A 21,763-nucleotide genomic window follows, 5' to 3' on the forward strand; every position below is an offset into this window, starting at 1 on the left:
AAGGACTGGTTGGAGATGTGAAGGTCAGGTTGACGGCAGTTGCCATGAGAAGGTGGAGTTTGGGATCCTGAAAAAAGGGATAAAGGCTTTTTGCAGGATCATAACCCAGGGCTTCAGGAGAGCAGACTTTAGGGTGTTCAGGGACCTGCTTAGAGTAAACTCATGGCATACAGCCCTGGAGAGGAGAGGGGTCCAGGACATCTGGGTGAAGTTCAAGGACCACCTCCTCCAAACTCAAGAATGGTTCATCCCCATGAGGAGGAAATCAAGCAAAGGTAGCAGGGGTCTGCATGTGTGAAAAAGGAGCTTCTGAAAAAAAAACCCCAAAACATAAGAAGGAAGAATACCAGAGGTGGCAGCTGGGACAGGTGACTTGGGGGAATATAGAGACACGGTCTGATCACGCAGGAATGGGGTTAGGAAAGCCAAAACCCACCTGGGAGGGATGTGAAAGGCAACAAAAAAGGCTTCCACAGGTCTATCCATAGCAAAAGGAAGAGTAGGGAAAATGTAGGACCACTATTGAATGGGGTAGGGACCTGGTGATAGATGTCGTGGAAAAGGCTGAGATGTTTGATGCCTTTGTTGCCTTGGTCTTCAGTAGTCTCATGCCCCTGAGACCTATGGGGAAGTCTGGAGCAAGAAAGACTTCCCCTGGTGGAGGAGGATCAGATTAGGGAATATTTAAAGAAACTGGACATAAACAAGTCCATAGGACCTGATGGGATGCACCCATGAGTGCTGAAGGGAGCCGGAGGATCTCACTGTGAGCCTATTCTTGATTAACTTTGAAAGGTCGTGGTGATGGGGGAAGCTTCCTGAGGACTGGAAGAAAGCAAATGTCACTCCTATCTTCAGGGAGGGCTAGTAGGAGCATCAAGGAAACTACAGGCTGGTCAGCTTCACCTCAGTTCCTGGGAGCATGACAGAGCAGGGGATTATTCCTCCCCAGGTGCATTTCACTTTGCTGAACTTCATGAGGTTCCTGTTTGTCCATTTCTCCTTGTTGAGGTCCCTCTGAATGGTGGCACACCCATCTGGTGTCTCAACTACTCCTCCCAGTTTTGTATCCTCTGACAACTTGCTAAGGGTACAATCTGTCCCATCATCCTGGTATGCAATGAAGAAGTTAAACAGTTATTTTATTCAGCTGTGACCCCTGGGGTACTCCACTGGTGACTGGACTCCAGCTGGACTTCGTGCTGCATAGATTTATGAAGGGGAAATCATGCCTGACCAGTCTGATAGCCCTGTACAATGAGATGACTGGTTCAGTGGGTGAGGGGAGAGTGCTGGATGTTGTTTATCTCAAATTCAGTAAGGCTTTTGGCACTGTCTCCCACAAGGTCCTCATGAAGTACAGGCTAAATAAGCGTTCAGTGAGTTGGACTGCTTGAGCTTAAACGGTTGTGCACAAAATCCAGCTGGAGGCCAAACACTAGTGCCCCAGGGTCGATGGTGGGTCCAAAACTATCACATCTTCATTGCTGACCTGGATGATGGGGCAGAGGGTACCCTCACCAAGTTTGCAGACAATACAAAACTGGGAGGAGCAGCTGATACAGAGGGTTATGCTGCCATTCAGAGGGACCTCAACAGACTTGAGAAATAGGTAAACTGGAACTTCATGAAATTTGACAAAGGAGAACGCAAAGTCCTGCGCCTGGGGAAGAACAACCCCAGGCACCAGTACAGGCTGGGGGCTGGACAGCTGGAAAGCAGCTTTGTAGGAAAGGACCTGCAGGTCCCGGAGAACAAGCTGACTGTGAGCCAGCAATGTGCCCTCATGGCAAAAAAGGCCAGCAGCCTCCTGGGCTACATTAGGCAGAGCATTTCCAGCAGATGAGGAGAGGTGATCCTTCACCTTTGCTCAGCCCTGATGAGACACACTGGGAGTGCTGTGTCCTGTTCTGGGCTTCCCAGTACAGGGGCTACAGGCATACTGGAATGAGTCCAGTGTATAAATGGACATGGACATAGATACACTGGAGTGAGTCCAGTGAAGGGCCACAAAGATATTTAAGGGATAGGAGCATATGACATACAAGCAGTGGCTGAAAGAGCTGGGACTGTTCAGCCTGGAGAAGAGAACGCTCAGGGGGATCTTATCAATGTATATAAATACGTGATGGGGGGAGGTGGGGGAGTAAAGAAGATGGAGCCAGACTCCTCTCAGTGATGTCCAGTGACAGGATGAGAAGCAGTGGGCACTAACTGAAACACAAGGAATTCCATCTAAATGTAAGAAAACACTTCTACTGTGTGAGTATCAAGCACTGGCACAGGTTGACTAGAGGCTGTGGAGTCTCTGTTCTTGGAGGTACTCAAAATCCAGCTGGACATGATCCTGGGCAACCTGTCTAGCTGACCCTGCTTTGAGTAAGCGGATTAGACTAGGCGAACTCCAGAGGTGCCTTCCAACCTCAACCATTATGTGATTCTATGAAGCACATACAAGTGAAATAATAGTTGTTTGTTTAGTGGGCTAAATGCATTAGCTCTCTTGAAGATTTTCAAACTTTTTTGGGGGGAACAAAGTAAGTAAGACTGAGGAATATGACCCCAACCCGGGATAACAGGAGCAAGGGACATACCTATTAGATAACCTCAAAGTAGCAGCACTTGGAAGCTGGCATACATGGACTGAACTTTTCCTAGCTAGGTCATGTGAGAGGATGAAGGGGAGAGTACTAAAGTAAACTACAGCAGTGCACAAGGAAAACTAAGGAGTTTGGACTGAACTGTGAAGTTTTTGCTCATATTAATATAGGTTTATTACACCATGTGTGTACCTGAAGCATCCTTCAGGTCACAAGCCATTCCCCAACACCGTCTTTGCAACAAACTTACACTGTCATTTAATAGAGCTTTGAGTTTTCTTTCACCTCTTTACTTTGGCAGAAAGTGTATACATACTGACAGTACATCAGAGCTGCAGTTATCCCTGGTCCAAGCCTAGCTCTAGCAAGTATATTGCTTCATAACAGTCCTTTCTGTGTTCCTGTTTCCCCAACCCCATGTGCTGAAAGGGAAATGCTCCCTGACAGAGATGTTAAAAGACTAAGAGATGGATATGCCACTGCAGGACAGTCTGCCTTGAGGAAAGAGCCCCTCAGGGACAGAACAGCGGGACAGCTATTGTGGAGCACTCTCACCAGCCTCCTGACCCAACCTGCAGCTTCACTGCAGAAGGGACAGGCACAAGTCTGAGCTCAAACACAGCTGGGAGTTTAACCCAAAAGTCTGACTGTGCAAACAACTTCAGCTTCTAAACGCAAGTACGCATAATCTCGTTAGTCCTTCAGAGCGTCTGAGAGGTACTGGGCAAAACCACATGTAGGAGTATACATTAAGACCACAACAAGAGACAAATCTGAGTGGTAAGGATGAAACATAAAGGATCGCCTTCAGACACATTTTGATTGGCAGTCTGTAATGTGTTTTTTAGCCAAGACTGTTACACAGTTAGAAGCACAAGGTTTGTTCTTGTTTCCTTGCATTTCCCTTAGCAGTAGTTAACATGCTACACCTAATCAGGCTGTACATCGGTGCCAGGATTTACCCTGAAGTTGCAAAGGTGGTTAAAAACAGGTATTGAAAAGCAGTTCACATTTCTGAATGTCTCTGCTCAAGCAGAGTGGTAGATGGCCACTGCTGTTAAATGAACATGCATACCTATACACATAAATGACAAAAAAGCTGCTTTAAGAAAACCAGCAAATGCCTTGTGATCAAAGGGAACAAGAGCCAGTGAAGATGATAACTGTAGTCAAAGGTTTCTGGAAGTAGATAATACCTTCGTGTTTTATCTATGTCATATTTTGCCAAACTTTGCTTAGGCTTTAGAAAGAGCTAAGAATCCCACAGAAACAACCGTGGTCTTCACGATGTGAGAGGTCCCAGATACCCACAAATAGTGAGGGGTTTACCTAGCAGGAGATCAGCTTTATCATTTCCCCATCCTCTCTCTGTTTCAGTCACCTCTCAACAAGACATTTCCTGCTATTTGCTCCTTTGCACTCCTGCTCCTGTCAAGTTGTAACATCATTCATCTTCTGCATAGCCACTTCTCCCTCACTTAGATTTCTGGCAGCCAGTTTAACTCAGTGTTGTTGCACTGACTTGAACGGGACTACAGGATCTTCAGCCAGACAAGTATCTTATCCTGCATATAAAATTTCAAGTTCAGTATTGAAAATAAACAGAATCCTTCTATGGGAGATACTCCATAAGGATCAACCCCACTTCAAATCTTTTTATTGAAGTAATATTACTACAAATCAAATATGCAGTGCCTCTGCTATTGTGGCCTAAATTATAGACTTGAAAATTAAATTGATTTCTAATTTGAAACATTCTCCCATTTCTTGGAAGTCCAAAGGAAGTTTGTATGGAATGGGGCATCATCAGCTTCACTAGTATCCATCTGAAACTGAATGTCTACCATTTGTCCCCAAAGCAACTTTTTACAGCTTTATTTAGATACACTCTCCACATATCAAGACAATGCAATTTTCCTGCAAAATTAGATGTTCTTAAGTTAACTGCAGAGAGACAGAACAGGTGAGTAATTTGAGGAGGGGAAAGCAGTGGCATGCAGGAAAAGACCAAGACTGGATACAGGAAATACGGCACCTAATCCACCTTTTGCAACTGTGACAAATGTCCTTTTTATCGCAATACACTTTTCCTCAGAAAAGGGCAATGTCATCCACAGAGCTGATTTTGTCACACAGAGAATGTGCAGAATTAGGTCTCCAATCAGCCATTCACAGCCCTGACAATGCAGCCTCAAGTTGTGTTTTAAAAATACAACTGCCCCCTCTTCTGGTCAATAAGGACTCCCAAAAGTGGTTTTGCGAGACATTTCAGGCTAATTTTAAAACGCAGTTTAGTTGATAAGAGTTAATTAGACTTGGTTTAGGATATAAACTCTCAGTCAAAGCACAGAACTTCCATTAAGTTTCAAAATATTTCTACACTTACTTAGAAAAAGTGAAGATTTTCTTTTGCTTATGTAATGACATATTCTTGGCGAAGTATATTCACCTATCAATTTCTCAAGATAACAGGAAGGTTGTAACAACTCTGGATATTATTTGCTGTCACAGGACCAGGCTTCCCATAAGCTTCCAGATGTGCAAGGGCTTACTTGGTCAGGAGCAGCGCCAGCTCAGGCCACTGGAAGTGACACAATGACATCCGTGCCATCCATGCTGTTCAACCCAAACCAGGCTGCCTTAGGTGGTCAGTCACCTGACAGGTTAGTGCTCCATCTAGATTATCAATTCACAGATAACAGTGATGTAATGATGCCAATGTCTCAATTTATAGCTTGGAAGGAAGACTACTTAAGGGAGGGTAACTGGTGGAATACAAATATTTTAATGAGTGCTTTTTAAGTGACTTTTCAGAATAAATCTCACGATCAAACCAGATACCCATTTATATGTCATCTGGATAACGGCATTCAGTAAGAGGACAAGAAGCCAAGAATGAGAAGCAGCACGATGCTCCTGTACAAATCAGGTCCTTTCAATCCGGAAGAGCATGTAATTCAGGAAAGCAAACTCTGGGTTTCCTCCTCTCTTTCTGGTTAGGGGAAAATTATTTTCAGTACAGTTCCTATCTCCTTTTCCTGATGCTGAAATGCTAAATGGCAATATATAAAGGGTTTTTTTCCTAAATAATTGCACCTAGCTGATACAGTAATAAAGACAAGATACCAAACGCCTGCACAAGCAATGTCACGGTTTAGTGAAGCCTCAGTGAAAATTCATGGCAGAAATGAAAACCTAAACAACATGGAAAGCCACTGCTTACATGTCCTGTGCACTTATTTTGTCTCGATGGCTTTCTGTTGTTTCAAAGGAATACTAGCAAACAGGAGAAATACTACTATTTAAAAAACCCTAAAATAATTCTATGCTACAAAATTTGATACCAATGAACAAATTACCTCTAGGCTTTGTCCTCACCATCAACACATTGAGAAGCAGATGAACTAAATTGCTTAAATGGCAAATCTTAGGTTTAAATCAAAATGATGGCTAGTCTTGTGAGTTCAACACATCTGCAGAGCCAGACAGTTGTCTGATATGTGGTCCTTAGCACATGTATATAGTTAATATTAGCCTGTCCCGTGAAGTTCTCCCCTTTAATTGCTACAATTCTTCTACATGAAAAATTCAGTAACAAAAAGTATGAAAGTGTCAAAATACCTGATTAATAATCTGTTGTTGCAATTTTTCTCCAGACTCTGAAAGAGAAAGGAAATAATTAGTTTGTACATATTTTAATGAATATGATCATGTACATACAGAACAAAAACCTGTTAATTCAAAAAAAAGTAATCAAACCTTATAATTAAGAAACAGAATTTAACAGGTACAAATGACTTGAAACTTCAAAATGGAAATCCACCTAAAGTAAAAGAAACACAAGACTCTCTTAATCCAGATTTGATAAAAAGAAGATTGAGATAGGTAGCCAATCTTGCTAACCTGGAACCCCACAAGAAATTACAATATTCAAAGTGAAGACAACAAATTTCAAATATGTGCTATGAGGCATTTTAATGTTGTGATACGTAGCGCTGCCATGTGTACACGCCCGAGAGACTGGTAGCATCCAGCTCATGATTTGACCATTGGAGGAGAAAGGCAGCTTCTGCCATTACCCTAAAATAAAATTACATGCCTGTGTCAAGACTGAGATTAGGCACCAGCTGGCTCAAGGGAGAAACTCTATCCTGATAATATCCACAAAGTGGCAAGTTGAATTATGGTCTTGCTTCCTTATTCTGGCTGCCTTCTGCAATGTCCTTCAGTGTGCTCCTGAAGACATGATCAAAGCCTAGACAGAATATTGCTTTTCTACAGCCATCTGGGATCCCAGCAGTAATGACACCTCAAACCTATTCTTTCCTTTTAGATCAAAAGGGACAGTAATTTTGCCTCATTCACTGTTCCCATGCGCTAGTTGTCAAAAGGGCAGCTGGTATCAATTACCATCCCTTTGCTACTGGAGACCATCCACACGTATTGGGGAAAGTCAGGAATTTCACACTTACCTATCCAGCTAGGCTACATGTACCCAGAGGTTTTTTTTAAGTAATAGTGATAGGACACTGTTTGCGACCTGTCAGTATCACTATTAACTCTAAGGGAGCCTGCCTAGCATGGATGGCTCCCACCTCCAGCACTGGAAATGATACTCCATTTCAACAGTATTTTTTCATGCTGATATGTGTGGCACAAGAGAGAATTTTTAAAAGGAGATGAAAATATTTTGAGTGTTAAAATACAGTATAAAGGCTCTATTAACTAAAGGAAAATAATCTTCCCTATTTGTCCCTGAGAATACTCCTCAATGAAAGCATTATAGATAATTCAGATAAAGATAATCACTTTAGGCTGTATTATAAGATTGTCTCTTATGGTAATTATTTCCTGCATGCTTGTGTTGTGTTTTTATTTGCTAAATATAAAAATTATGCTTTTTTGGCTATACCTCCCCGCCCCAACTATCATTTAGGGGAGACTTCTCAAAATGTATTCCCTTGTTCACTGAGTTCATCTTTGGGAGAATAGAATTTATTCTTGTAACTAATATTTTAACCAAATAGATTGTTGGTAATAGAAGATTAAAGGAGTATGTGTTTTTAGCATTCTCTAATGATATACAAGTTGCTAGGAAAGCAGAGTGTTTGAAATCTCTGGTTAGATCAACACTGTTTTGCTCAAAGGTTTGTGGACTTTGAATACTGATGCTTTCCTGTTTCCCAGTACATTTGTTTTTAGGCTATTTTGATTCACTTTAAAGGAATTTTAATAACTTTCTGTTGACAGCATGGACAGCTGGTCTTGAGAATTAGTGAAAATTCACTTGCTGACTGAGGAAGGAAGTGACATCAATGAGTTTCTAAAGTCAGCCCTGGGGGAAAAGTGCGCTCCGCCAGAGTAGCCTTTCATGCCATTGTATTTCCAGTGATGCCTCAAGATGCAAATTGCATTATCAATCAAACTTGTGGTTTCTACCTCAGACAAATATGAAAATGAACAGAAAGACTGGGAAAGACCTTTGTGGCCATTCCTGACAATGCTAAGGAAGAGGTGAAGAAGAATTTATGGTAGTTCTTTCGTTGCTCACTCTTAGTTCTTTCTTTTGGCAATTTAAATACTACAGTATCAAGGAAAAGGCAGTTTCAGAAGTAGCCTGTATGATATACCAGTAATGATGACATGGGTTAAACAGGACAGAGATTCACTAGGCTGTTAAGGATAGGAGATCAAATTCAAGGTCACCAGCAAATTGAATACTGTATTCTCCATTTATTCCCTAGATGATCTTTGTCCTCATCACAGCACAACTACGTGAATTTGGCAGAGTCAGCAGTTGTGCTTAGAAGGGACCAAGGTCTGCAATAACAGAAATGCTGCAAATTAGGGTGGAAATACATTGGCACCATTATATGGGGAAGCCTGCAAAGTCCTGGTGTGTGCTGTACTTTTGTTTTAGGAGAAAAGCTACAAAAAGCAGTGAAAAAACATGAAAAACACCTACAGCACTGAAAGGGGGTTCAGTTTCCAGCTGATGGTTAACAGTAAGGCAGTAGAAGGCTTTGTCACTGAAAGTAGCCAGAATTTTGTCCTGCTTTAAAAAAAAAAAAAAAAAGAAAAAATTCCCCAGAATTCTCTTACAATGACTAGCACTAATCTCTGTTTTATTCATGGCACCCTCAATTTCGAGAAGGATGTTTCTGTTTAGGTGCCTTGTGATCACTTGTGGTGACCATCAGCATTCACTAGAGGGATTCAAGAGGCTCCACTAGAGAGAGTGCTCCAAATTCAAAGGACATGAGGCAATGGGACACTGATAAAACCAGAACTGTCAGAACATGTCAGCCAGTCCCACCAGCAACACCTGCGTTCGTCTCACGAAATGCAGGTAATTCTTGAGACTTGCCAGAAGTTTCATTACTGGTAGAGCTACACATGCTAAATTCAAAATTTATGACAGTTTTTTCCAGAGCCACTGCAATGAGGTAGCAGCTTATGCAAGATGAATGGATGCATGAACATCAAACTAACTGGGAAATTTACTGCCATCTGGAAATTTATATGGAAGCTACCCAGCAGGTAGCCAGTGTAGTCCAAGAGACACATCTTCTGCAACTCAGACTGCACGCGGATGGCTTGCTCTTCTATATTTGTCCTGAAACTTCTTTTTTTTTACCTGTCATCTGGCAAACTGTTCCTAAATGGGCTCAATAGTGCCATCTGACCAGCCTTGAAAACAAGCAAATCAAAAGGCCTTAATCATAGACAACTGCACTTCACTGATACTTTGGGTCAAAAGACGTATTTACCAATACAAACTACAATTCTTACTTGCTGAGGCTCTGCCCTCCTGCTGCTCTAACTGAGGCTAAACTGGTGCAACTGGATTCCAAGGATGGTTTTGCATCAGGACTGGAGAAACAGACCTCCCCAATTAATTTTTGGTGATTTTCTTTTGTCTCTCCAGTTGCAAAAAGTGTAATGGATGGTTGGAAGGTAGAGATAAATGGCCTTCTTGGGTTGACCTCAAGCTATATCACTTTAGAAAAAAAAAATTACAGCAAACATTCTTGAAAAGATTTCTCTGTATTTTCATACTCTAATTAGTATACCAATTCCTGTTTCCAGGGCAAGTTGGGGTTTTAATTTTTTATTTTTTTTTTGGCTTGCTTGTTCTTATTATAAGGAAGATTACCTTACTGAGAGGAACAATGTATGTTTTCTAATGTAACTGACCATTGCAAGACACGAGAGCGTGCCATAATTGATGCTGTCACGAGGAACTGCAACACTGACTCCTCAGCCTTACACACACAACCTACACAGAGAACAACACGTAATTATGCACACTATGCCCTGCTTACCTCCGTACAAAGGAATGTGATATTTGTGCAGGTTTACAGATTAATCTGCTGTAATTCCTTTTAATGTTAAACTATTTCCAGCTCAAATATAATTAAGATCACCAGGTACAAAAGATTCAGTTTTGAAATATGAGTACACTCCAACAGAACAAATAACAGCTTGATGCTGTTTCTTATGTTCAAATAGTTGGATACATTAAGGATTTTGACAGCACGTTTGTTCCCTAAGTATGTAGCAGAAGAAAAAAAAGATTTCATTTCAAAAGGCAAAACACTACTACTGCATTTAATTAGTGTAAAATCCCTTAAATACACAGATCTGCCAATTTTTGTGACGTGACTGCTACAAGTCCTAGCAACAAAGGATTTCTTTTTTTCTTTTTTTTTCCTCCCAAAAATCAAATCCCAATTTATACTTTAAGCAACCATCATCAACACCAATAAAATGAAGGCTTTGGAAAAAAGTTTGTTTCCTTAAGTCTTTCAGATAATCCTACTACTATTTGTGGCATGACAGCAAGGCAGGGGACAAACAGAAATTCTGGGTCTGTCTCCCTGTTCCCAAGTATCTGAGGGTTTCCAAGCAGACTGAGAAAATTGGGGAGAATCCCAGGAGGTGAAGGGGACCCTCAGCCTTGCTCTGAAACGGCCATATTCAGTTAACTGCATGTGGGAATGGCACTAATAAGAAACCAGTTTTGAAAAGGGAATTCAATATTCTAATACCAGTTTACTTTTGTTTTTTCCAGTTCGTGACAGAAACACTAACAGCTGTGGATTTTACTTTATTTTTATAGACCTAAATAAACTCATATGCAACCCATTTGGTATGATCCACCCCACTTTCATTACTGGCTTCCTAATCTACCAGAGCACATTCTGAGAAATGAAAGGAAACCAAAGCACTCGTTCATGACAAACTTCTGCAGCAATTTCCCATGGCACCAGAGCCTGAGGAAGAAACACTCAGATTTGTTTTTCAGACTTACAACGGAGAAGGTGTGACACTAGCAGATTACCTTCTGTGAAAGCCTGTAACTTGGCACACAAAGATTAAAATATTTAGGACAGAACATACATTTCCTATAAATTATCCACAGAATCTCCGAGATCTGTAAGCAACACAGCTCCTGCAGATACGCACAGCATTTCCTCCTTCTTCTAAGAAGGAATTCGGAAAACTGAAACTGCTCATTTATAGCATTGCCTTCAAAATCTAGTTTAGCTTACTTTTGCACCTCTGTCATAATTATGCAACTGAATATGATTACAGTGGCCTACAATGTAGTAATCACATCTTCACGGTATTGCATAATCCTTCTCAGTTGTCACAACGCCAACTCGTAAGTTGCCCTGGCAGTAGGAAACATAAAAAGAAAACCATGTTGATACTGATTGAAGCAAATGAAGGAAAGTTGGCCATCTCAAAACACTGAAAATCTCACAGCATTCCAAGGTCTCCCTAGCTAATTTTTTGTGATTACTCTTGATATGAAAACAGACCTTTAATTGTCAGTCTCTAATAGCGATGCAGAACTGTTCCCTGGGAGGTTCAAAGGACCCTGGGAAACTAAACATTTATGAAAGCTCAGAGTAGCCCAATCTCTTGTGTTGATTACCATGCACCATTCGGTTTCCACCTAACAAAGTCGTAACATGAAGAGACCCCAAAGGAAAAAAAAAAAAATTGGACTGACAAAGAAACATTAGTCTTAATAGGACTGAGGGCCCTCATTCATTAATTCTGTTGTGCGTAAAAAGGAGGTGGGGGTGTAACTCAAATCCATTCCTGGACCAAATCCTGCATTGACTAACATTGTGTAACTGTACTCATGGCAAGGAGATGTTAAAATATAAATTAATTAAAAATTTGAAGTTTTACCTGTCCTCTGCCTCATCAGCATTGATAAGTATTTTCAAATGAGACAGAATTGCCAGGATACCCACTAACAGAGTTAGTAGGCAGGCTTGTTTGCCAGTTTTCTTCTAGAAGGTTGTGCTTTATATATCTGGGAAAAGGGAAAGCAAAAATTTGTCACCGTTTTCCTTTAAGGATGTAAGATTTGAGATAATGGAAACATGCCAGACAGCATATTTGGTTTTAACATCAACACAATATTGATATGGTTTGGATGGTTTCCAGCTGAACATCGTGTATATTTTCAATGCCTATTTGGCATTCATCCTGTATCTAACAACAAGAATAGTTTGTTTCAATTTTGCTTTACAGCTCACTATGCAACTGCTTTAAATGCTTTTTCCTTTTATCCAACTACTTCACGACTTTTTCAGATTCCTGCTTTCTTAAGGAACTGAATGGAGCAAATCGTGGATTCCTACTCATCTGCAATTAGGCAGGCAAAGATCAGTTAATTATGGCTTAGCAGATGCATTTCCTCAAACTCTATCACAATGTGATCCAAATCCTCAGGTAGAAACTGCCTCAGTTCTCACACTGCAAGGGCCATTGCTTTTTCATTTGAAATCACATAGACCACCAGCCTCCACTTTCATGTTGCTAGTTATGTATTGTGCTTTATGGTGCTTTATATTATGATCATCTAGAAGATAGGTCACATAATCTGTTAAAATGCCTTTTTGACTACGCTCCAGTGTCAAGCTCAATTGCTTATGCCGTTATCTTCCACAAAATAGGTTTCTGGGCTTTGACACAAAAGAAGATGTTTCCACCCATCAGCTGGTCCACTGCAGTTTCCTGTATCAAGGTCCTTAATATGTGTTAAATGAGGGATGGTTAACCCTGATTTTTTTCTGCTGAAGGAAAACTATCTGGCATTTACTCTAAGAACAGCACAGTAAGAGCTGTCGTGATGGAAAAGACCAAGGAGAGCAACTGGACCTTGAATCTACATACTCAGACCCCACACAGAAATAAAGCCGTGGACATTCAGCTATCTCTTTAATACACCCTGTTATGGTCTTAGGCAGCTGAAGCTTTGCATCACACTCACAGTAGGGCCAAAACATTGCAGTAGTTTGGCTTTGATTTTGGTTCCTGCTTGGTTTCTGTCCGTATTAAGAACATATGGTTGCCCCCACCCAGACAAGGAATGTGACTGCAGTTGAAATTTGCAGTCAGATTAACCATGTTGAGGCAAAGCCACATGGAGTCATGACCATCCAATGTGGCATATCCTAAAGAAGGTCAGCTGTTCGTTTTTCGCTTATAGTGAAGATGAGTTGATATCCAGCTCTGAAGCACGCTATCCCCATATAATCTTAATTAGAAAACCCTGGAAATGGCATATGAAGGCACCAGTAATCAATGGGAAGCAGTACACAAGCTCCGACAGGGTTATGCCCACAGAAGCTTATTTTGACTCACCTGCTAGGAGAACTGCACCACAAACAGCTGAGCTACAAAGCTTCTCTGGTGTGAATCAGAAGCAGTGGTGTGTGCAAGACAAGTATGCAGCAAGCCCAAACAGGGGTGGAAAAATCCAGCTTCTTGGCACTAATTACAAAGTAGAGTCCCACAGCAAAGTCTCCATGGGAAGCCTTAGTCTACAGTTTCTGTATTTCAGAAATAAAAAGGAGATGAATTGTCTACACAACATAAGGCCAGGAAGTGACCAGTGGTGATGAGTGCAAATATTCTTTCAATTTACTACTCATTCCGAGTTATGCCTACATAAATAAACTGTACGTGTTTGAATCTGCCATGTTTCTTTGTTTAAGGTCTAAATGTGCCACTCTAAGGCATGCTCTTAGTACACTGGCCTCAAATAACTTCTCTGGAATTACTCCATTTGGAAGTAAAATAATCCCCAATGAGAATGTGACACTTACAGAAAGACACTACTCACGTTTACAAGGAAGATTACATGCAGGAGAATCTGCAATTAATCCACTAGTAAAGAACAGAAGGGAAAAGGAAAAGGTAAAATACGATCCCTTTGAAACAGAACTTTAACACCTGGAAAACTCAAAAAATTCTCTAAACAGGTTAATTCTATAGTGAAGGAAAACTAGAAGGAGAAAGGCAAAGAGAAACAACGCTAGGACATAACCTTTCCTAATGCATGGCTCTGAATTAAGATTGGTCAGATATAAAACAAAAACCTACAGCAATCAGTTGCTGTAGGGAGTACAAATTTATCTACATTTTGTGTAACTAGAGTATGACCTTTCGCGACCAACTCTTGTGCTTGAATTCAGCTGTAGTTATTGGAAGTCATTTGTAAAAGGTCATCCATGACTGAGAATATAATATGAATCCAAGATGCACAAGGGTTCAGGTTTGTGCTACTCAAAAGAAATTGGGGAGAGAGAAGAAGGGTAGGAAGCTCAACCACTGCTACAGATTCAGTTCTCAAATGGATTTGGATAGTTTGACAAAAGTATTTAATCTAAATTTCCGATATATGAATGTGAATTATTAGAGAATACACAGTTTTTATGTTTGTCATTGTTGATTATGTTACTGAAATGTTACCAAAGGAGGTTATATTATCAGGTAAGGCTACTTATTTGCTTATTGCAATTTGAGTCAATTTTTGATGTCAAGAGCACTGTAAAACCTCTTCTTCCCACTGTTTCTCCATTCTAAGAAAAGATTATGGACACTCGGTTTTTACTGTTATAAAGAAACAAGGTTCTCGGGTAAACATACTTTATAGCCCTATTAAACATCTACACCTGACTTTCTGCATACACAGGTGTAGTACTGTTTGGTTTGGTTTGGTTTTTTTTGGTTTTTTTTCCAAAACAGTACTAAATTGGTGATATTTTAAGGAACTCCTTACAAGAGCCTATAATGATGCACAACCAACCCTCAACAAGAGAAGTTCAAGAGACATACAAAAACTTTTTAGTCATGTTCTCTGAAAGTGTTCCTTGAACATCAGAAAACTCAAACTGTATTCTCCATACTGACAAGGTAGTTGACTAGGAAAAAAAAAGGATACAATAATTTATGGGTAGAAGTAAAAGAAAATTCACGTAAGAGAGAACTGATAGTAGTTATTTACTCAAGATCTTGTGAGACCACTTCCCCAAAAACCCAAAACTAACTCTGAAGGCCAGTCTGTAAAGGATTCACCACAACTATATGAGAACACATTTAAGCTTTTGCAAAAAAAAAATATTCTTGTATGCTTAATGTCTTTAAAGCCAAACCTGCAGCTCAAGCTTTTAATCTGCCCTACCACTAACTTCAGCCAGCTGAATAACAACTGAGTGTATATTGCACATACTGTGGCTAATTGCAACTGTCTCCTTTGCTGCAGGTGCAGCACCCTGATGCTCCAAGCTTCACAAACAGCACCGTACTCTGCTTTGGCAGGAGCCTTTTGCTTACTTTAGAAATGCCCGTCGTGCCTCCCTCTATATGCCATCCTTGCTATGCCAACTTGGATATTGGCAGTGCTCAAAAGTGGAAAGCGGCAGGGGTGATGAAGCAAGTTCAGTTGGAGAAATCATTGTGAGAATTGAACTCACATACATCACTGAAAACATGGTTAAATGTTTCCTTTTAATTAAACAGAGACTGAAAATAACAGCAGTGAGGTGGTATGCAGTACCCAGAATTTGCAAAGTACCCCAACGCCGAAGCATAAATGATGCAGTGTATCAATTTGATCACTCGGGCAGAGTCTAAGCAGGCTCAGGTAAAGCGCACCTTTTTCATGCACAGAGAGTAAACTGTCAAACGGGCTTTAAAGCCACACCTGCAGGTTTTGTACACACAAGCATTTTCTGCCCACAAAATATACTGCTGCTGCTTGCAAAGCACCATACGTACATACCAAAAGCTGGTACCTAGGTATTTGCATCCCTAAAATCTGCAGGTGCAGTTTTATGGAGACCTACAAGAAGAACGTGACCATATAGCACACAACTACTATTTACATAGCAGCCTTCAGACAACAAGCTAAGTAATCTTCCTGTAGGATGTGCCATGCCAAGAGCAGCAAGGGGAAGTAGAATTTAGAGCTGAAATTGCAGCCATGTTCATGACTGGCAGACTGATTTAAGAGACAAGTCTACCCAGTCCCAGTTTGCAAACCATGGGTGTGTACTAATACTGGTAGTGATCATGATACCCCACACTGAGGGTGAGATTAATGTGTCTTCTGCAAAGGTGAAAAAGGAATTCTGAGAGAGTCCTTAGCACCAAGTGATTTGAAATATTTTTTAATTACTGAAAAAAACCACCCTGTTTATTCTTCTGCAGTGAACTGTATTCTTTTCCAGGCATTAAAAATTAATCCTGTGTGCCTGACGTGAATCAGCATGTGAATTACTGACCAAGTTACCTTCAGCAAGTACTAAGTGACATAGTCATAATACGGTGCTTTTATGTACATGTAAATTACTAATTTCTACTGAATTGAGCACTCAGGATGAGACATTTTTCTTCTGACAGAACACAATCAATACTGTATCTGATTGTCAACAAAACTTGTTATTGGCTTCTTGCTAACCACAGGGGTAAGGTCTTCACATATTTCCACGGATTAAGGGGAAACGGCATATTTCTCTTTAGCTTATTATTAGTATTTATAATAGACACAACTCATTATATGAAATCTAATTAAAGAATGTGAAAAGAAACACAAAGGAAATGTGGAAAAATTCTCTTCAGATTAGAAATTATTTTGGACTAAAGCCACACCAATTGCTATTACTTAAATAATTAGTGAAGAGTAAAAAACCAATTTGACAGGACTGAATTTCCTGCCTTCTGAGGGATCTAAAAAAGAAAATGTGATAATAGAGCATCCAACCCCCAAGAACTTTTGGGCATCACTAACATATTGACCTATTGCTATAATTAAAGTGATTTGTATACTTTGGATTGTTTACAATATAAAGGCTAGGTCCAATTATTGCAACTATATGAGAAGAATATCTTCAGAAAAATTAATTTTACATCTTGATATTGTTGGCAGGGAGTGAAAGGAGTGGCCAGCGTTTTTGAATGGTTAATTAGATGTACAGCCAGAGACTCTGGAACAGCAGAGCTGCAAACAGCTCAGAGTTTCAGATTTCTTCTGTTCATACAAACATATCAGTAATGTCCTTACTTTCAACAATACTTCTTCTTGTCCCTTGGATTACAGATAACTAGCTCCCAGGATCACAGCAAAAAATGGAAACACCATCAGTTGCTATGGTATAGCACCAAACTTAAGTTAAACATAGTAAGAAACCCACTGGAATAGGGGGAGCTAGGCTTATTGATCACAGAAGAAAGCCACACAGACAGAAAGTCAAAAAGAAATCCCTCAATTTTTAATTCTCATTTCTGAGAAAAGAATACACCAATTCTATTAATGCAACGTGGATGACTATTTCTTTGCTGGAAAACAAATGGCATCATGCAACCACCTACTCATACTCAACACCCAAATAATCTTAGCTAAAAATACCACTTTAGACAAGCTACAGACACACAACTTTCCTTAGGGTTTTGTTTCATGATTGGCTTAAACTGTTCAATACCTGGCAAAAACAGACAGCCCAACTCTTGCTGCTGCTGTAGTGATGCTGCTGCTCTTCTTCCTCCCTTGTGCCAGCACTAGCGCAGCTGCATCATGGGGTCAAGACACATCACAGTCCCGATTCAGCTAAAAATTCTTGTCTTACTTAATAGGCTGATTTTCAACCATCTCAGCCACATTAGTTGTGCAGATGGAGACGCGTGGCTGGAAACAACAGTGGGGGCAAGGAGAAGTCCCCTTCTGGGGATGCTCACGCATGGATCAGCATAAACCTGCTGTAAATCCACATCCTCAGAGCCCTCCTCTGCCCAGCTGCTACTGAACCATCAGCAGCAGAATACCAAGATTTGTCACAAGTGACTGAATAGTTCAGATGAGCAACAATAATAAGTCTCTCGACTGCCTCCTACTTTCTTTCAGGGCTTGCACTGTGTGGGACTTTTTTTTTTTATACTCAGATACATTGTCTATTTGGCTTTCTAAAAGGTATTTGATAACAACTTGCAAGATTTCTTAAGGAAACTTAACAGGCACAGAATTAGAGGGAACACCTTTGCACAGATTTAGAAAAGCAAATGCTTAAAAGACGGGAAACAGAGCATTAGAAAAATAAGAGAGAGAACAGTCAGTTCTCACCATGGAAAGAAGTCACCAGTGGAGTCCTGCTGCCTAATGTTGAGGACACCCATGCTTTTCAACATATTCTTAAAATCTCTCCCCCGAGAAAGGGACCAACCAGAGAAATGATAATGTTTGCTGATGATATTAAGTTATCTGGGGTAGAAATGATGGAAGCTAAAGAACTTTTTACAAGAGTAAGTTGCAAAGTGCAATTTATGCAAAGTGATGCTAGGAAACTTTCAGAGGAAAACTTTCAATTTAAACTCAAAAGTGGTGGACTCTGAACTGAATTCTGAGCACATTGCTACTCAGGAATGAGATTTTGGAGTGATAAAACTTCTGTGTAAACATAGTCTCTGTGCTCACAAGTTAGAGAAAGCAAACTGAAAACTAGAGGAAAAACAAAAAGAAACCACTGTGATTCTGTATATACAGACACTTGCATCTTAAATATTACACGCAATTGTGATCCTTCCACTTCTGTACAGAACTGGAGAAGAACAAAAGAGGGTAAGGTGGTGGACTGAAAGTATAGACCGGCTTACAAGGAGCAACAGCTATGAAACCTGGCAAAGCAATGATCCAGAGGAGATGATAGAGATCTATAAAATCATAAGTGACATGGAAGGGGTGAATCAGAACTGACTGCTGCCTCTTCTAACACAAGGCCAGGGGCATCAGATGAAGCAGGCAGATGGCAGGTTCAAAACAAACATGAGGAAGCAGCTCTCCATGCAACTGGGAAAGGAAACTCGGGAACTCTTTGCCAGGGGATGTTACGGCTGCTAAAACTTCACATGGATTCAGGGGACAACCGAACAAGCTGAGACACGGGAAATCCTTTGGGGGTTGATAAGCAAACAGAAACCACCTCTGGCGCAGGAAGTCCCTGAAACACAAACTGCTGGAGTTTGGGAAAGTCACGTGAGGAGGTTTCACTTTGCTGCTAGGATATTGAGCGAGACAGCTCTGGCCTCATCCAGCATTGCTGCTGTTATGTGCAACAACAAAGACGCTAAAATAAAGGCCCCAGCTGAAAATACTTCAGAGTCTGGACACCCTCAATAAGTACATCCACCAGCTTACTGACATGGCCCACTGGTGGCAGGCAGACAAGGGAAGAGTAAAGCTGTGTTCTTTATCTTGCACTGCTCTCAATGGGGGGTGTGTGTGTGTGTGTGTGTGCATCAGACAACCAGCGGAATCATTCTCAGTTCTTGACCCCCAGGCACACAGTGTTTACTATACTGGTTTCTGCCATTCAGATTCTTTGCACACTTAAAAGCTGCCTTCCAGTCATGCTAAGGACCCCTAAACCCTGGCAGTGCTGAGCAGTGAAGCAGCCTGTTTATATCTAAGCTCCTCCAGGTGCCACAAATGAAACGTTTCCCCTTTGCTTGTTGCGCTTTCAGGGACCACGCTAGAGGGAGGTGTCAGAGCAATGCTCTTTTTTGAACCTAAGTTTTGTCATTAGAGCACATGCAGGACACCTTAAACATGGGAGGGCGTGTTTCCCTCCTTTGCTAAGGGGCACAGTGATGTCCTCCTGCTCGGGGGGGATGCGCTACCTGCCAGGGTGTCATACGGGGTGCTGCTGACCTTTCCTGTTGAGCTGATACACACGCTTCCAACCACAGGAGACTGACCAGTGCTTAGATAAATTTCCAAGGAAAAGGAAGAACAGACTTACTGAATATTAAAAGTATCAGGCTCTGTGTGCAGCAAAAAATAAACAAATACAATGACCTCTGTGACTTCCAAAGTTACCTATAAAGTGTACTGAGAGCAAGGGATTGATCTGCAGTACCCTAAGCCACATGCTAACACCAGACCGTTCTTCCGTGCCACAGGCTGGAAATGCCAAGTGTTTAGGAGGTATTACAGGAGTTTTTACCACTTGTCAGTTTGCTGGTTTTCTGTTTTTGCTCCTTGGAACTGCACAAAAATCACTAGAGGAAAACAAACGAGTCTTTTCGAGAACTGATCTGTGTTGGATTTTTGCTTATAAAGCAGATATTAATTTAGAGACTACAAATAGCCCAACAGCCATTAAAATGAACTCTTAAGCACTGTTTCTAATTATACTGCATCGATTAAATACAATTATATATTAATTAAACTTTGTTCATATAGTAGTTCTCCTATGTTTCTTTTCCTTCTAGAGGAAATGAATCTGTTCTTCCAGAGATTCGTTTTCATGACAAATAATGCTTATCACTTCATTTATTTTATAAGTGAAACCCAAAATCTGCACAAGACACTAAATATCTCAGTTGTGTCAGGCAAAATCAGCTGTCAGCTTTAAAGTTCACCTGCATGGAGAACCCCCAAGTCAATGCCTGCACTATTTTCATTGCTGATTCTAAAGTCCTACCAGAAGGCCCACTTTTAGCAGTCGAAGATGTTACAATTCCCACTGCTGAGTTGCGTTAACAGATTGAGTGAGTGCTGCCAGTCTATTTCGATGTAAAATCAGGTTACCTACAATCAGGGCTGAAGACCAGTCAAGCGATTTGCCCAGCACCGGTACAATGGAGAAGATACCCTGAACGTTAGCACCTACTGCCCTCTACCTGCCTCACTTAAAACGCCTAAGCAGCAAAAACAGAGAGAAAACTTCACTTTCCAATTTTTAAAAATCCCAGCCTTATAATTAAACTGGTCAAAACCACTCTGATCATAACTGATTTTTAATCTATTTCTTTTTGATTACAAGAGTAAGAAGTGTTATTCCCCTCTAGGTTGTAAGCAACACAAGGGAATGCCATTATGAAATGTGCAGATACTTATTTCTTGCGTAATTTTATCCTGTTTTCATAAAACCTAATTTTACATTTCCCTTAACAACACTCAGTGGGACTGTGAATTCAGGTGTCCAACCTTGGCATTCTAGGAAATGTGGTGGGAGCCGCACTGCAGTGAAGTTCATCATGACAGACAGAGAAAATAGAATTTCAGCTTGTAAATCTTTGTCCTGCAATATGATCTGTGCAGTGAAACACTTATACAGGCCATCTGAGCACCTGGCACATACTACAGAAGGGGAGACCTTGATGCCTGCACAGATAAGACTGCACCATAAAGGACAAAGTTCCTATAAGCTGTAGCGGATAGCCAGCACCATGAAAGGTGACCCAGAAAAAGTTTGTCTCAATACTCTTGACCTGCCATCCAGCCTCAGTGATGCTACTATAATGCACAGTTATGTTTGACTTGCATTTTAAATTCTCCGTTCTGCCCACAAGACTTGTTTTAAATTCCTTAGCTATCAACAGGAAGTCTATTCTCTTGGTTCTTGTTGGAGGGTACACATATGCAGTAACCTCTGGACTTTAATGCTGCTTCCCTCTGACCTACAGAATAGAAAATATTGCCATGTCCATTTGTGGAGGGACAAAAGCCATGCAGGGGACACTCAGAGAGCCAGACCTGGCCTCAAGTCCATGAATGCAAAGGCAATACTGTAGCTGTGGGTATATATACATGTCCATTAATCATTAGCAACAGTTCTAAAACAGAAAAGATACAGGAAATCATGGCAAGTTGTTACAATCCCACCTGCAGGTCTTCCAAAATGCACCCTAGTAGCATTCCCTCCGTGTGAGGCAAGACATACAGGGAAATACAAATGCCCACCTAGATATGTAGCTACCTGAACCTGTGTTTTCAAAGCTGTTTAAATTTCCAAGCTTCAATAAGCTTCCAACAAAGGCTTAATCTGAGGCAATTCAGTTTAAAAAAACCAAAACCA

The 21,763-nt window shown here is 40.8% G+C and overlaps 1 protein-coding gene across 5 annotated transcripts in view; it reads right to left on the bottom strand.

Moving 5' to 3' along the window:
• The window catches only part of CHST9 (carbohydrate sulfotransferase 9), a 95,105-nt gene that overhangs the window by 13,752 nt on the left and 59,590 nt on the right, over positions 1–21,763 (bottom strand). For 4 of the 5 annotated variants that reach the window (XM_075023184.1, XM_075023183.1, XM_075023185.1 and 1 more), the window contains one exon: positions 6,222–6,259. In XM_075023184.1, the coding sequence (XP_074879285.1) occupies positions 6,222–6,259 (38 nt within the window). Of the gene's footprint in view, positions 1–4,986; positions 5,025–6,221; positions 6,260–21,763 lie in introns of those variants that run through there. The other variant, XM_075023187.1, reaches the window with a different exon arrangement.

This window comes from Buteo buteo, chromosome 3 (assembly GCF_964188355.1).
Source record: "Buteo buteo chromosome 3, bButBut1.hap1.1, whole genome shotgun sequence".
NCBI lineage: Eukaryota > Metazoa > Chordata > Aves > Accipitriformes > Accipitridae > Buteo > Buteo buteo.